Source organism: Monodelphis domestica, chromosome 8, assembly GCF_027887165.1.
Source record: "Monodelphis domestica isolate mMonDom1 chromosome 8, mMonDom1.pri, whole genome shotgun sequence".
Lineage (NCBI taxonomy): Eukaryota > Metazoa > Chordata > Mammalia > Didelphimorphia > Didelphidae > Monodelphis > Monodelphis domestica.
Genome location: NC_077234.1, coordinates 160,909,235 through 160,926,420, shown reverse-complemented (window position 1 = coordinate 160,926,420; position 17,186 = coordinate 160,909,235). Strand labels below are relative to the sequence as shown.

The following is a 17,186-nucleotide window of genomic DNA, read 5'->3' as shown; positions in this document are numbered from 1 at the left end:
GAAGTCCAACCACAGAACTTAAGAGAATCATCAAAAGGTAATTAAAAAAGAGGGGAAAAACAACAACAACAACAAAAATTTTTAAGAAACTCAATAAGTTAAAATGATATGTATCCCTATAAGAAAAGAGGTCATTGGCAACTCTTAAAAAATGTTGCTATCACCTAAGCAGCTAGAAGAACTACACTCAGAGGTAACAGTGACAAACTGTATAGGATGAAAGGACAAGACATAAATAGGTATATAGATATATGCATGCATAAATATATATACATGTGTATGCATATAAATATATATATATATATATATCTAAAGCTAAAAAAGAAAAGAGGTTATGACTAAAAGAAAAGAGAAAAGAAACAAATGGGGGTAAATTTATATGTCACAAAGAAGCTCATGGCGGGAGGGGGGAGAACATCGATACACTGGAAGGATAAAGAGGTTGGAGATAGGAAATACTCAACTCTTACATACTTTGAAACTGACCCAAAGAGGGAAGAACAATCCAATCCATTGGGGAAGAGAATAGATTTGTGCCCTATAGGGGAGTAGAAGGGTAAAAAACAGACTGGTGGGGAGGGAAGCAGTACAAGGGAAGGAGAGGGTGGGGGGGGGGATTTTAAAAAGACGACAGAGGAAAATAAGAGAGGGAATAAGAAGGGAGAGGGGTAGAAAGGGAAGTACAAGGGGGACTGATTTAAAGTAAATCACTGGACTAAAAGGTAGAGCTGAAGAAGAAAGGTTAGAATTAGATAAGGGTATCAAAATGCCAGGGAGTCCACAAGTGACAGTCATAACATTGAACGTGAATGGGATGAACTCACCCATAAAACGTAGACGAATAGAAGAATGGATTAGAATCCAAAACCCTACCATATGTTGTCTCCAAGAAACACACATGAGGCGGGTAGACACCCACAAGGTCAGAATTAAAGGATGGAGTAAGACCTTCTGGGCCTCAACTGACAGAAAGAAGTCAGGAGTTGCAATCATGATATCAGATAAAGCCAAAGCAAAAATAGACCTGATCAAAAGGGATAGGGAAGGTAATTATATTTTGTTAAAAGGGACTTTAGATAATGACGAAATATCACTAATCAACATGTATGTACCAAATAATATAGCACCCAAATTTCTAATGGAGAAACTAGGAGAATTGAAGGAAGAAATAGACCATAAAACCATATTAGTGGGAGACTTGAACCAACCATTATCAAATTTAGATAAATCAAATCAAAAAATAAATAAGAAAGAGGTAAAAGAAGTGAATGAAATCTTAGAAAAATTAGAATTAATAGACATATGGAGAAAAATAAATAGGGATAAAAAGGAATATACCTTCTTCTCAGCACCACATGGCACATTCACAAAGATTGACCATACATTAGGTCACAGAAACATGGCACACAAATGCAGAAAAGCAGAAATAATAAATGCAGCCTTTTCAGACCACAAGGCAATAAAAATAATGATCAGTAATGGTACATGGAAAACCAAATCAAAAACTAATTGGAAATTAAACAATATGATACTCCAAAATCGTTAGTTAGAGAAGAAATAATAGAAACAATTAATAATTTCATTGAGGAAAATGACAATGGCGAGACATCCTTTCAAACCTTTTGGGATGCAGCCAAAGCAGTGATCAGAGGTAAATTCATATCCCTGAGTGTATATATTAACAAACTAGGGAGAGCAGAGATCAATCAATTGGAAATGCAAATAAAAAAACTCAAAAGCCACCAAATTAAAACCCCCCAGCAGAAAACCAAACTAGAAATCCTAAAAATTAAGGGAGAAATTAATAAAATCGAAAATGATAGAACTATTGATTTAATAAATAAGACAAGAAGCTGGTACTTTGAAAAAACAAACAAAATAGACAAAGTACTGGTCAATCTAATTTAAAAAGGAAGGAAGAAAAGCAAATTAACAGCATCAAAGATGAAAAGGGGGACATCACCTCTGATGAAGAGGAAATTAAGGGAATCATTAAAAATTACTTTGCCCAATTATATGGCAATAAATACACCAATTTAAGTGATATGAATGAATATATACAAAAATACAAACTGCCTAGACTAACAGAAGAAGAAATAGAATTCTTACCTAATCCCATATCAGAAAATGAAATCCAACAGGCCATCAAAGAACTTCCTAAGAAAAAATCCCCAGGGCCTGATAGATTCACCAGTGAATTCTATCAAACATTCAGAGAACAGTTAATCCCAATACTATACAAACTATTTGACATAATAAGCAAAGAGGGAGTTCTACCAAACTCCTTTTATGACACAAACATGGCACTGATTCCAAAACCAGGCAGGTCAAAAACATAGAAAGAAAACTATAGACCAATCTCCCTAATGAATATAGATGCAAAAATCTTAAATAGGATACTAGCAAAAAGACTCTAGCAAGTGATCAGAAGGGTCATCCACCATGATCAAGTAGGATTTATACCAGGGATGCAGGGCTGGTTCAATATCAGGAAAACCATCCACATAATTGACCACATCAACAAGCAAACCAACAAGAACCACATGATTATCTCAATAGATGCAGAAAAAGACTTTGACAAAATACAACACTCATTCCTATTGAAAACACTAGAAAGCATAGGAATAGAAGGGCCTTTCCTAAAAATAATAAACACTATATATCTAAAACCATCAGCAAACATCATCTGCAATGGGGATAAACTAGATGCATTCCCAATAAGATCTGGAGTGAAACAAGGATGCCCATTATCACCTCTATTATTTGACATTGTACTAGAAACACTAGCAGTAGCAATTAGAGAAGAAAAAGAAATTGAAGGCATCAAAATAGGCAAGGAGGAGACCAAGTTATCACTCTTTGCAGATGACATGATGGTCTACTTAAAGAATCCTAGAGATTCAACCAAAAAGCTAATTGAAATAATCAACAACTTTAGCAAAGTTGCAGGATACAAAATAAACCCACATAAGTCATCAGCTTTTCTATATATCTCCAACACAGCTCAGCAGCAAAAACTAGAAAGAGAAATCCCATTCAAAATCACCTTAGACAAAATAAAATACCTAGGAATCTATCTGCTGAGACCAACACAGGAACTATATGGTCATAACTACAAAACACTCGCCACACAACTAAAACTAGACTTGAGCAAATGGAAAAATATTAACTGCTCATGGATAGGACGAGCCAATATAATAAAAATGACCATCCTACCCAAACTTATTTTTCTATTTAGTGCCATACCCATGGAACTCCCAAAAAATTTCTTTACTGATTTAGAAAAAAAAAATAACAGAGTTCATTTGGAATAACAAAAGATCAAGGATATCCAGGGAAATAATGAAAAAAAAAAACACAAATGAGGGGGGCCTTGCAGTCCCTGACCTCAAACTATATTACAAAGCAGCAGTTATCAAAACAATTTGGTACTGGCTAAGAGACAGAAAGGAGGATCAGTGGAATAGACTGGGGGCAAGCGACCTCAGCAAGACAGTATACGATAAACCCAAAGATCCCAGCTTTTGGGACAAAAATCCACTATTCGATAAAAATTGCTGGGAAAATTGGAAAACAGTGTGGGAGAGATTAGGAATTGATCAACACCTCACACCCTACACCAAGATAAATTCAAAATGGGTGAATGACTTAAACATAAAGAAGGAAACCATAAGTAAATTGGGTAAACACAGAATAGTATACATGTCAGACCTTTGGGAGGGGAAAGACTTAAAAACCAAGCAAGACATAGAAAGAATCACAAAATGTAAAATAAATAATTTTGACTAAATCAAATTAAAAGGCTTTTGTACAAACAAAACCAATGTAACTAAAATCAGAAGGGAAACAACAAATTGGGAAAAACTCTTCATAAAAACCTCTGACAAAGGTTTAATTACTCAAATTTATAAAGAGCTAAATCAATTGTACAAAAAATCAAGCCATTCCCCAATTGATAAATGGGCAAGGGACATGGATAGGCAGTTTTCAGATAAAGAAATCAAAACTATTAATAAGCACATGAAGAAGTGTTCTAAATCTCTTATAATCAGAGAGGTGCAAATCAAAACAACTCTGAGGTATCACCTCACACCTAGCAGATTAGCTAACATGACAGCAAAGGAAAGTAATGAATGCTGGAGGGGATGTGGCAAAGTGGGGACACTAATTCATTGCTGGTGGAGTTGTGAACTGATCCAACCATTCTGGAGGGCAATTTGGAACTATGCCCAAAGGGTGATAAAAGACTATCTGCCCTTTGATCCAGCCATAGCACTGCTGGGTCTGTACCCCAAAGAGATAATGGACACAAAGACTTGTACAAAAATATTCATAGCTGCGCTCTTTGTGGTGGCCAAAAATTGGAAAACGAGGGGATGCCCTTCAATTGGGGAATGGCTGAACAAACTGTGGTATATGTTGGTGATGGAATACTATTGTGCTCAAAGGAATAATAAAGTGGAGGAATTCCATGGAGACTGGAACAACCTCCAGGCAGTGATCCAGAGCGAAAGAAGCAGAACCAGGAAAACATTGTACTTAGAGACTGAAACTCTTTCGTATAATCGAATGTAATAGACTTCTCCATTAGTGTCAATACAATGTCCCTGAACAATCTGCAGGGATCTAGGAGAAAAAACACTATCCACAAGCAGAGGACAAACTGTGGGAGTAGAAACACCAAGGAAAAGCAACTGCCTGACTACAGCGGTTGAGGGGACATGACAGAGGAGAGACTTTAAATGAACACTCTAATGCAAATATTAATAAGATGGTAATGGGTTCGAATCAAGAACACATGTGATACCCAGTGGAATCAGGCGTCAGCTACAGGGGGTGGCGGGGAGGAAAAGAAAATGATCTTTGTCTTTAATGAATAAAATGCATGGAAATGATCAAATACAATACTATAAAATTAAAAAAAAAATGGAGACAACAAGGTGATTCTCCTAAAGTAAAGGTCCTATAAAAAAAAAAGTTAAGAGAAGAAAGGTGAGGTAAATATAACTTATAATTAAATTAATTCCAGCCTTCTCTATTTAAATGAGTTCTAAGTATCAAAAATGAGAAATGAATAAAGGAGCAAATATAAATGCCAGTTATGAATTCATAGACCCATATCCATTGTATATCAATTGTCCCATCAACACCTCAGTTGACAAATATTTGATCTCTTTGCCAAATGGAATTACATGGCATCCATAAGTAACACTCATAATACCATAAATTTACAGAGAAGGAGAGTGGAAAATTATAAACACTGTCACTTAATGAAATAGAAAGAAGCAGTAAAAGTCAAAAAACAAACTGTAAAGACAGATGGCTAGAAAGCTGTTGCCGATCAGTATGAGGACATTTAAAGATGCAGTATAGGAAAACTAATCGACAAAAAGTGGAAAATTGCTGTAGATTTTTAAAACAAATGCTAGCCATTGCCAAAGACACCAGGGCCTGTCACATTTTTCTCTCTGACATTACAGTTCACAATTTCCTTCTTGGGAAAATGGAAATTACACTGAAGAAAAAAGAGAGAAAAAGTTAGTTGGGCTGAAAGAGGTATGTGGTATAAAATGCAACAAATTTTTTTATGGTAATAAGGTATTAATTCTGAGAGTATATAAAAGAAGGAAAGATATCAAAATGTAGGATAAAATTTGAATCTTATTGACACCCCACATGGATGTTGAGAAAACATTAGTACCTGTGTGCCTGACATGCCTACTTCTTTTTGTTTTGATGAGAATACACTATATACTAATCAAAGGCATCCTTAATAAATGTAGTAGGAGGAAGGCAATGTCTTTCACAGGCAATATCACAACTTAAAAAACAAATCTTTAGGATCATCTGGGTAGCTCAGTGGATTGAGATTCAGGCCCAGAGATGAAAGGTCCTGGGTTCAAATGTGGCCTCAGACACTGCCCAGCTGTGTGATCCTGGGCAAGTCACTTAATCCCCATTGCCTAGCCCTTACCACTCTTCTGCCTTGGAACTAATGCACAGTATTGATTCTAAGACAGAAGGTAAGGGTTTTAAAAAAATAAAATAAACCTTTATGCTACAATTGACTGGAATGTTAAAATATAAGACACCACTATGTTTATTGCTTACTGTAAGTAAAGAAGCCTTTGATTCAGTAATGCAAATGCCACCCTAATGACTGTTCTCTAATAAGGCATCTCCTATACATGTGTCAAAATCATATAAAATTTCTTCACAGCTCTAATAACAATTTTGTTTAATAACTGATTATTAATGCCAAGTGAGACCAAAGAAAGGAGACATTCCTGCTTGCTGAATTTGTTTTCCACTGTTAAAGAGAAGGTCCATCATAAAATGCAAATTTAAAAGGTGTTCCTTGTTGATGGGGAGATCCTACAAGTGCTATGTGAATGGAAAAAATGAGACCAAAATCAGAAAAGTTGAAGAAGTAGAATTGAAAAGACTATCATTGGTTGGGTAGTGTGAAAGAGGGAAATGTCAGAATGAATGAAAAAGACTGAATTTGAAAAGCTGTCTCAGAAAAAATGAGATGGAATCTTGCTGCTATCAGGGGATGGGATGGACCATCCCAGGCAAGTTAAAGCAGGAGCAGTTGAGATCTGCTGAGTTCTTTCCTTTCCTTGGCTTAAAGAGGGAAGGAATAAAATCCTTACTGAGAAGATAACATATATCTATTAATCCTTTGCTGAGAAACAGAAGACCCAGTCCATTCATCAGTGATATTATTAGGATAGAGACTTTTCCCTTAGGGAAAGGCAAGAACCTATCCTGAAGAAGATTTATACCAGCTATATCTTTTAGACAAGAAATATCAACATCTTGAACTCACCAAGATATTAAAATAATATCCTGATTCAAACCCCTAAAACAGTGGTTCTCAACCTGTGGGTTGTGACCCTGGTGGGGGTCGAATGACCAAAACACAGGGGCTGCCTAAAGCCATTGGAAAATACATATTTCCAATGGCTTTAGCCGCTGAGAAATCGTGCTACTTTACAGCAAGATCTCAGAAAGAATGGGGACCCTGCTGCCCACACATTGTACTAATATTAGTTACCTATCAGCAGCCCGCCCCCTATGAGGGGCAATGGATTTACCCTGTTGCCTGGAGACTGGACTCAAACAGAGACCCAGAGAGAGCACCCAGGCACTGGCTCCAGAGGGGTAAAGAACGAGTCCTGGAGCAGATAACTCCTGGAGCAGATAACAGAGCTGAGTAACCCCAGCAAAGTGAAGCCTCAGCTTGAGCTGGAGGGAGACAACAGGAAGAAGAAGGCAGCACCTGTGGACCCCCTCCCCAGGCAGGACTTACTTCCCGCCCCAGCACTCAGGCTGCCTCCTGCTGAATTAATATTTCTCAACATATAATTAAATTTTGTGATTAATCACTATGTTTAAATTATGTTTGATTTGTAGCAATGAGAATACATAATGCATATCAGGTATTTACATTCCAAATCATAACTGTAGCAAAATTACAGTTTTGAAATAGCGAGCAAAATAAAATTTTGGTTTGGGGTCACCGCAACATGAGGAACTGTATTGCAGGGTCACGACATTAGAAAGGTTGAAACCCTAAAACCCTCTGAAGCCCTAAAACCATCTGAAGAAGGGAAATAATTAGGGACTTCCTGTTTCCTCTACCCTTGTTATACCTCAACCCTTTTACCCAATAAATATATTTTTGGTTCTACTGATGACTTAATCATCTTCAATGTGCTAGAGGGGGGAATTACAAAATACATCAACTAAGAAGAAAAAGACTGAAGGGGATTTTCACTTACCCTTCAGCTCTAGTCAGACCTGACTCCATAGTCAAACAGCTCTACGGGAGGAAGAAGTGGTGCTACCTTTTATCTATTCCCACTTTCCCAAGTATCTGTCAACACTTTGGTTCCTTCTGATTATCTCTATGAATTGATTAATATATATATATATATATATATCCCTACCTTCTCTCCTGAGTTCCATCTTAGCATCACCAACTGCCTTGTAAACAGTTCAAACTCATTTCCTAGAGTCATCTTAAACTCAAAATGTCTAAAAATGTATTATGTCCCCACTCCTCTTTGTTACAAGGGAATCACTTTAAAAGACTGATATATATTAATTTAAGGTCGCCAAGGAATCAGCTATGTAATTCCTAAATGAAAACTTAAGTCAGCCGTCAATCTTTTATGGAGTTTAATTACAATAGGAGGAAGTAATTAGAGATAGAGAGAGAGAAAAGGGAGAGAAGGAAATAGGGCTTAAATACCCCTTCTGTTTAGGCTGGGCCAAAAGGCCCAAGCCCTTAGATAGTTGGGGCAAAGAAAAGAGATCAGTCCCTATTACTCACGTGACCAAAATGGAGAAACAGTCTCAGAGGCCCCCACCTTCAGCTTCCTTCAGAGCAAGCTTCTCAGAGCCCACACGAACCACACCGACCAACTACTCCACCCTCCTCCAGTCTTCAGACCCTCCTATCTTTTAGGAAACCATCCAAGTTCCTCCCCTCAGTTCTCCCATCTACCAATCACTGTTCATCAATTTCCCTGTGCCAATGGAGGCTCTAGCTTAACCCAGGACTGCCCCGAGGTTTCTGGCTTTTGCACATGTCTGTTGAAGGTCATATTTTCAAATGATTAAATCTTTGCTCCTTTGCTACAGCCCTTTCTAAATCCTGTTAACCTGAGTAGGGTAGAGATTGGAATAATTAAATTTTGATCTAGGCTGCAGCCCTTACTCAATCCTGTTAGGACTGAATAGGGTGGAGATTTATTCCAAGTATCTCCATTGTATCAATTCTAAAATCAATCATGATTCAAAGAAATTCCTGTTCTATGCTTAAGCATAGGTCAAAGTCCTTTCCATTGTTCAGCAAAAGGTTTCTGTCCTAAAGTAATCTTAAGAAGGGAAGAGAAGGAACCTCCCATGCCAATGGGGTTCCCATTCCAATAGACTATCAGTAAGAAATTTTCCAAGTATGAAATATCCCAATGGTGAAATTTCCAACATTTATAAGTCTAAGGAATTTTGAGGTTTACAATCACCCCTGATGATCATTGGGAGACTAGTCTCCCCACTGATCATTTAACATAATCATTTTGTAGTTCTAAATTCACTTCTAACTAAAGATGTACACAATATTCAATTTTCTAAGAGAAATTAGAATAGTGAGAGAGGCACATCTTTTCTTGACTCTGTTGTTATTGTCCAGTGCACAGCAATCCTGAGCCACCTAGGCATTCGATCTCAGCATAATCCTTGACTTTTTACTCTCACTTGGCACACTCATTTCCCTCTTTGTGATATCTCTTAAATATTTTCTCTTTTCTCTACTCACATAGAGATCCCCACCCCCAATTCAAGCTTTCATCACCTCATGCCTCATCTATTACAAGAGCCTTCTAAATTTGTTGTCCCTACCTTAAGTCTCTTCCCCACTTCAGCTTATCCTCTATTCAGCTGTCAAAATTATTTTCCTAAAATTCAGGTATTACCATTTCACCCAATGAATTCCAATGCATTCATATTACCTACAGGATCAATTATAAAATTCTTTGGGCTTTTTTAAACCCTTAACATCCTGGCCCCTTCTTCCCTTTTCAATCTTCTTACATTATTCCTTCCCTCCCCCATGCCACACTCTATAATCCACTAACACCGACCTACTTTCATATACCTCACCTATGTCACTGCATTTCCCAACTGTGTGCTCCTTTTGGCTGCTCTCTCTGCCCACTTCTGCCCCCTGATGTTCATGGCTAATTGTAAGACTTGTCTCAAATTCTATCTTTTGCAGCAATATTTCCTAATCTTTTCACTCCGTTCTTAGTTCCTTCACTCTGAGATCAGCTTCTTTTTGTGTTATATATGTATCTTGGAAGTATGATTTTTTTCCATGTTTTCTTTCTCCTTTTGCTTTAGAACAAGGACTGTGTTTTTTGCCCTACTATTTCTAACACTGAACTTAGTATCTTGCACATAGTAAAATTTTTGAACTGATGAACTCACTGATTTGAGGAAGAACTATGAGTTCTCTTTTGGACCTACTGTATTTGAAATGCCCTGGAGATATCCATAGAAATATGTCCATCAGGCTGTGTGTGGTGTAGGACTGAAGTTCAAGAGAGATATTAAATCTGGGAATATATCCTTGGGAGCCATATGTATAAAAAGATGATCATTGAACCCATAGGCACTGAGGAAAAGAGAATCTAGAAAAGAGCTTTAGAAACACTCATACATAGTAGGCATGAAAAACACCATGATGTAGCCAAAGAGACTGACAGAGTACTTAGAGAGGCAAGAGGAAAATCCAGTGTGAGTAGTGTCTTCTAGCACAGAGAGAATACATTCAAGAAGCAGGGGAATTCAATATTGTTATAAGTAAAATGAAAGCTGAGAAAAAAAATCATTGAATTTAGCAAAAAAACTAGTAATATCTGCCATATAAGCTGGAGTGATTTTGGAGTGAAGCCTTTAAAGCTTCATTTTGTGTTTCCTAGTCAAAGACTTTCTTAAAATCAACAAAAAAGTTGGCTCATTAGGATTTTATATTCTTTATTCCTTTCAACTATTTACATGACTTTATGGATATAGTTTTCCATAGAAAAATTTTTGAATACTCTTTTCTTATAATATTTTGACTAAGAGTAACCTCAATTTGTGAATATACCATTTTTCTAAAGCTGAAAAGGTAGACATATGGATTGCAAGGTGCTGATGTATATTTTTTTAATCTTTTCCATTTGTTCAGAATCTTTTCCACTTTAAGATCTTAAAAATGTATTTTAAAATGGTATTACCTCCTGCCCAAATAGCTTCTCTGGGTATCTAGTCAAGTTCACAAGCCCTCCCTGACTTTATCTTTTTAAATTCCCTGGTCTTACCTTATTGTAGTACAACAGGAATTGAAATTGTGGAGTACAAAGTTGATATAATCATGGTCATTACATATGATACAGATAACTTCCATTTCATATTTATTTATTTTCTTCCTGCTTTCATATTACAACTGTTCTTGAGATGACATGATTCAGCTTTGTTTCATCCTACATTCCTTTATGGCTCATTTTCTATCAGCTTCTTTCTATGGTCTAATGACTTGATACTGCATGTCATTTTCCATTATTTTATTTGTAATGTTTTGTCAATTTACTTGTACTTTAATTTGGTTGTCTTTGAGTACCACGATTCTCTGATTTGTAGTGATCATTTTCAGGTTCTTTTGCATTTATTTGTTATTTTGGGGCTTCTATTTATGATAAAAGTTTAACATTGTTTAAATTAGTCTATGAAATGTTGATAGGACTGATGTTTTAACTTTTGTTAATTCCCCATTTTTGAAACCAACAGCTTGTTGAATAGATCAGATTGTAGTTGTTATAGTAACTGACAGTATAGTAATCTCACTTTTATAACTCTAATTGCATTTTAATTTTTTCTTTCTCTGTCAAAAATGTAAAAAAAAATCTCATTTTATTAAAACATCTATAATAAATCAATTAATTTCATTTTTGTATTTGTGATCTCTGCTCACTATTTTCAGTACTAATTTTAATTCTTTTATTTTCAAAAATGCTTATGGTTTATTGGTATGATTTTTTCAGTCTTACACTTCTTGATGCTGAATATATTTTTCATATAATATTGTTTGCTCCCTTTTCTCTCCTTATTAAAGATATCAAGTATGTTTTGGAGGATGTTGTCCATTTTGTCAAATAGATTTTGGTCATTTTTTAAATGAAGAGATGGGGAAGTTTCCCATAGCCGTGAAATGTTGCATGTACTTTTTGATGTAGCCATTATATCATTAATTTTATTTAGCTGTTTTGTTTAGTTAATTAAGATCTATCCCAAAGTGGGAATGATCTGAAAATGCTTACAATGTAAAAGCACATCAATACACTTTAAAAAAAAACCATTACCTTCCCTCTTATAATCAATACGATGTATTGGTTCCAAGGCAGAAAAATGGTAAGGACTAGTCAATGGGATTTCAGTGACTTGCTTGGACCACACAGCTAGGAAGTGTCTGAGACCATATTTGAACCCAGGATCTCTAGGCCTGGATCTCAATCCACTAAGCCACCAAGCTGACCCCAGTATACTTAAAAAAACAACAACTATATAACAGAGGTTAATTAAAAAAGCTAAATCTTCTTAAGTGTTAGGTGTTAATCCTTGCTTTTTATTTTAATCAGAAATTTAAATAGTTAATTTCTGACATTTTAAATGTAAGTAGAATAAGATTCACTTTTCAAAAGAATATATATATATATATATTTAACAAAATGAAATATTACTTTATTTAGCCATTGTAGTTCCTGTTCTGAATGAATGTTGTGAATCAATGAATGAAATGAATGAGAATGCATATTTTAAGTGATTATTATGTATTATTATTTTATTACATAAAAATATTTGCCAAATGTTGTGCTAAGTCTTGGGGTTACAAAATGAAAAATTGAGACAGTTTGTGCTTTCAGGGAGCTCACACTCTAATTGACAGCTTAAAAGAAAAATCCATTAACTGTGCCAAATGTATAGTGTTAGGGTAGATGACAAGGCTAGAGCTTTTTCTGGTATTTAAATAATTAAGATGACAATAATTAAGGGGACTACAGGGTCTAGGGGCAAGGCATATGGCAAAATCTGGGAGATGTCAAGAGGCAATGGTAAGGCAGACAGCAAGGACTGGTATTTCTCCATAGCCACAGAGGGAGCAGTTACTGATTTCCATATCAATCAGAGCCTGTAAGGAGCCTAGCAATGAGGCAAGAGGGCAAAGTGGCCCTGGAAATGATGTTCTTCCTACCTGTCCATCCTGGGGAGATCCTGGGACCTCCAGAACTGGGGAAGATGACGAGGGAAGGCAGAAGCTCCTCTTCTAGCCCTAGTGTAACAAGGATTGCTCTGGACCTGCCCAGATGAAGGACTTTGCTCTTAAAAGCCCTTATTAAATTATGTGATCACAGTATAGCATAGTGGAAAGAGTCCAGGATTATGAATCAGGAAATCTAAATTCTAGTCCCTGCTCTCTCAGAAGTTCACTACTATGTGAACATTGAACCTCTACATGCCTGAGTTTCCTCATCTAGAGAATAAAGGAGTGGCACAAGAGGCAGCTCATGAATAGAACTCTGGATGTGGAATTGGGCAGACCTAGGGGCTAATAATAGCAAGTATTTGATACATTTACTGGGTCAATCAAATGGAATTTGCCTTGCAAATCTTAAGTTATTATTTATGTTAGCTATGATGGTCCTTATTTAGTTCTAACATTCTATTCTATCACTTTATTGAGTCCATTTCCTTTCTAGGGTAAATGAAATATTATTTATATTTTCTAATTTCTAGAAGATGAGATAGTCATTTAATTATATATTACTGATACATGTCCTTTGTGTATTTTTACAAAAGTTCGAGACATATTGTTCTCTTTAGCCCTTTTAATCAAATATATAAAAGTACAAAAGTAAACTGGCTACACTAAAAGTAAAAAAAAATGTATATTTTTGTTTTTGCAGATGTACCACAATGTGAAGGGGAAAGACTTGTTAACTGTGGACATTATTAAAAGTGTTTTGAAAAGTACAGTTCCTGATGCTAATCTTCAGAATATCCTAGGAGTCCATTCTGAATATGACAAAAACAGAAAGGTATTGTGAGGTGGGGAAAAAGCTACAAAAATAAAATTGAAGTAATTTTTCAAATAAGTATTTATTCTTGTCATAAGATATTCATAAGGGACATTATTATATTTTTAAATTAGGAATTCTGTCTTCCATAAGAGAAAATAGGAATAGTGAGTGACTTACAGAAAAACATTAGTCATTACTACTACCACTACCCAAAGGAGAATGGCATCTGGTCCTAGAAGGAATGGTTCTTGGAAATCCTGAAAGGAGTAAAATTATATTGAGTCATCAAGGTCTGAAAAAATCAAGTTTTCTTAATTGATGGGGTGAAAAGAAATACTGAAAAATGGAGAAGATGGTATTAGTTGTGATTGGGATGAAATTTAAAAGGAAGGACCGCTTGAATGTTCTCTAAATGAGAACATTGGCTTTCCATATGGCAGTGTTAAGAAAAAAGGATATATGGTTTGAAACTAGAATGATTTAGAGTCATGAGAAGATTATCAAAGGTTGACAGTGAGAGACTTTTCATAACTCAGAATCAATTTATAACCATATTCTTTAATATGTAATTTCATATTGAAAATAATAGAATTCAGATTAGTTTCAAAGAAAATATTAGCGTGCAGTTTTCTCTTTGTGCTTGCATGGTCTTTGCTTTTTTCTAGACAAATTAAATCTAACTTTTCCAAAAAGAATTGTCTTCTTTTATACTACCAAGTGATCTCTCTTGAAAGGCAGAATCTCTTCACATTTACTCCCTGACCAATCCTCACCATGAGTTAGCTCATCTCAAATTACCTTTACACATAAGAATGTAGCATCCCTATATAAGAGCAGAGACAAAGTAGACAAATAGTATTAATACTAATAATAGCAGTAATAAGTGGAAGGCTGTATACTAGCACCATGGATACAAGACAAAGAATTAAATGATCCCTATTCATATAGAACTTATATTCTAATGGAAGAAACAGGTACATAGAAAAATACATCTGTGGCATAGATTTAAAGTCATTCAATACAAATGTATATAAAGTTGTTATACCTGAGGTAGTTGTATAGGCTAATTGTATTTGGAAGGATCAGGATAGGTTTCATGCAAAAGATGCTGCCTAAGCTGTATGTTAATGGGAAGAGGGACTCTATAAGGAGAAGTACAGAGAGTCTGCATTCCCGACATGGGACAGAACCACTGAAAAGGCACAGAGATGAGAGATGGAAGGTCTTGTGTGAGGAAGAGAGAGAAGGCCAGTCTGACTGGGTGGCAGAGTGTGCAGGAAGGAGAATAAAGTTCACTGAAGACTGGACAAGGAGGGTGGGGCATCCAGAAAACATTAAGAGCTCTAGTTCTCTTCAAGTTATACAATTCTGTGATTTTTCATTGTATTTACACATTGATCTCAGGTTCCTTTAAAATATTTTTGTTGCTTAATTAAGCCTTTACCCAATTCTTTATTATTATTATATACCTTATATAAGATATCATATCTTATTATTATATGCCTTAAGTATTGGCATCTATGATTTCTAGAACAATTTCTAGAACAATAATTGCTGCCTGCACTATTTATTCTGACATCCTATAAGTATATAAGGTGTCCCAAACACCAACTACTAAAACAAACCTAGACTTTGACTTTTGGAACACTTGGGACTCTATAGATGTATTTTTCATATGTATTGTCTGAGCTTTTGATGGGAAAATTCTTGAGAAGAGGGTCTATGCCTTATATTGTTTCAATTTCTGTACTTAATTAAAGATGATAATAAACAAATTACATTCATTCAGTGAATGTAAGCTAAGTTGGATTTTGCTGACCTGCAGTTGTTATTGCAATAAATTGGATATAATAATTCTTATGTTCCTTATACAATTGCCATGTAGCAATTGTTATTTCAGTCATATAACTAAGTTGAAGAGGCCTCTCTCCAGGAGTATAGCCACCCATTGATGGATATTTTCTTGGTCAGAGTAGTAAAACCAATTACTAAAAGTTCTGTTATTCATGGATGGAAGGAGAGTTCTCAGCTAAAATTATAAATCTTTAAGAAAAATTAATGTCATATATGATTTCTCAGGGAAAACATCCATTTCATAATTTTATTATTTGTAAATTATAGGGTAGCAAATAGAAATTTACCTTAATTCAGTTATTTTCATTGATGGAATTTTAGCATTTTAAATTATGGTATTAATTCAACATCTTTCTAGCTATGTTACTTAAATGAAGTTATTGTCAGGCTTTCTGCAATACTATAAAAGGTATTTTGTAATGCCTTATAATGATTTGTTGGAATTAATTTATTTAAATTTCTTAGTTTCTCTTTTCTAGGTTAGAATGTTCTTGTGAGTCTAAAATTAAATCTAGAAAAGAATATGAGTCCAGTAACTAAAGCAGTTTGCTGAAATTCTAATGTATGTAATGGGAGCATTTAAAACCTTACTATTTTTAATTTATTTGGATAGTTACATCCAAAATAAATTTTAAGTTGTCTTTCATGTTTGCCAGTGAAATATTCTGATAATTCTACATTCACAGCTGTATGTAAAACAGAGGTTGACAGCTATTGCACACATGCTAGAGATTAGCGCATAAAAACACTTTTTTCTCCCATGGGACTGATTCTGACAGAAATCTCAGAATCGTATTTACTGTCAGCAAGAACTCTAAGATTTTATTAGTCCCTATCGTAGCCAGAATCTCAAACCTGAAGTTATTATTGGGTAGTGGTACCTCAATGTCCTCCCCTTCATCTCCACTATACTTTTATACTCTTTGTCAGATTCTCACAAATACTGCCCCCTGAGCTCCTAAGAGGGTGATCTATGCACAAACAATTCCTAATTTCTACTGCAAATGAACCTTGCAAATATTTTTCCCAGTTCCTTTGTGTTTACTCTCTTCAGCTAATGCTTTGAGCTTTGGTGTGCAAGAAAACATCCTCTTTGACTGAAGGTCATGTGTTTGCTTTTATTAGATTCCTTTGTTTGTTAAAAAGCTTCATTTTCACTTACCAGGGCTAGCATGAATGAAGTTTTTTCAGCATCCTACTAATCTTCTCTTTGCAGAAGACAGAATAGAGAGCCTCCTTTTGTCTTGTCAAGGAAATGAATGCCTGATGTTCAGGACTGTCTGTGGTTTGGCATCCGAGCTCTCTATCCTTAGCTCACCTCTCTTTCCTTTTCTTCATGTAGATTACACTTCAGACTGATGGAGCTATTGTTGCCCCAGGCTTTTCAGGCTTCTTGTCTTTACAGACAGAATTCTTTATGCCTGGAATATCTACCTTCCCCTCATTGCCAACTGAGTTCCTGACCATCTTTTAAATATCAAATGCCACTTTTTTAAATGCTTACCTTCTGTCTTAGAATCAATGCTGTGTATTGGTTCCAAAGCAGAAGAGCAGTTAGGGCTAGACAAAGGGGTTGTGACTTGACCAGGGTCACACAGCTAGGAAGTGTCTAGACCCGTAAGTTTAGAAAGAGCAGTTTCCGTTGAATGAGGAGGTCAGGCTCCAGGACCTCCCACCTCGGGGCCATCCCCCTCACAGAGA

General features: G+C 35.7%; 1 protein-coding gene across 8 annotated transcripts in view; it reads left to right on the top strand.

Annotated features, from left to right (window-relative positions):
- Positions 1–17,186, top strand: part of UGGT2 (UDP-glucose glycoprotein glucosyltransferase 2) — a 245,742-nt gene that overhangs the window by 104,016 nt on the left and 124,540 nt on the right. For all 8 annotated transcript variants that reach the window (XR_008914063.1, XR_008914061.1, XR_008914062.1 and 5 more), the window contains one exon: positions 13,518–13,649. Coding sequence is in view for 5 of the 8 variants with exons in the window: in XM_001377357.5 (XP_001377394.4) it covers positions 13,518–13,649 (132 nt within the window). In the remaining 3 variants the exon portion in view is untranslated. The remainder of the gene's footprint in view (positions 1–13,517; positions 13,650–17,186) is intronic.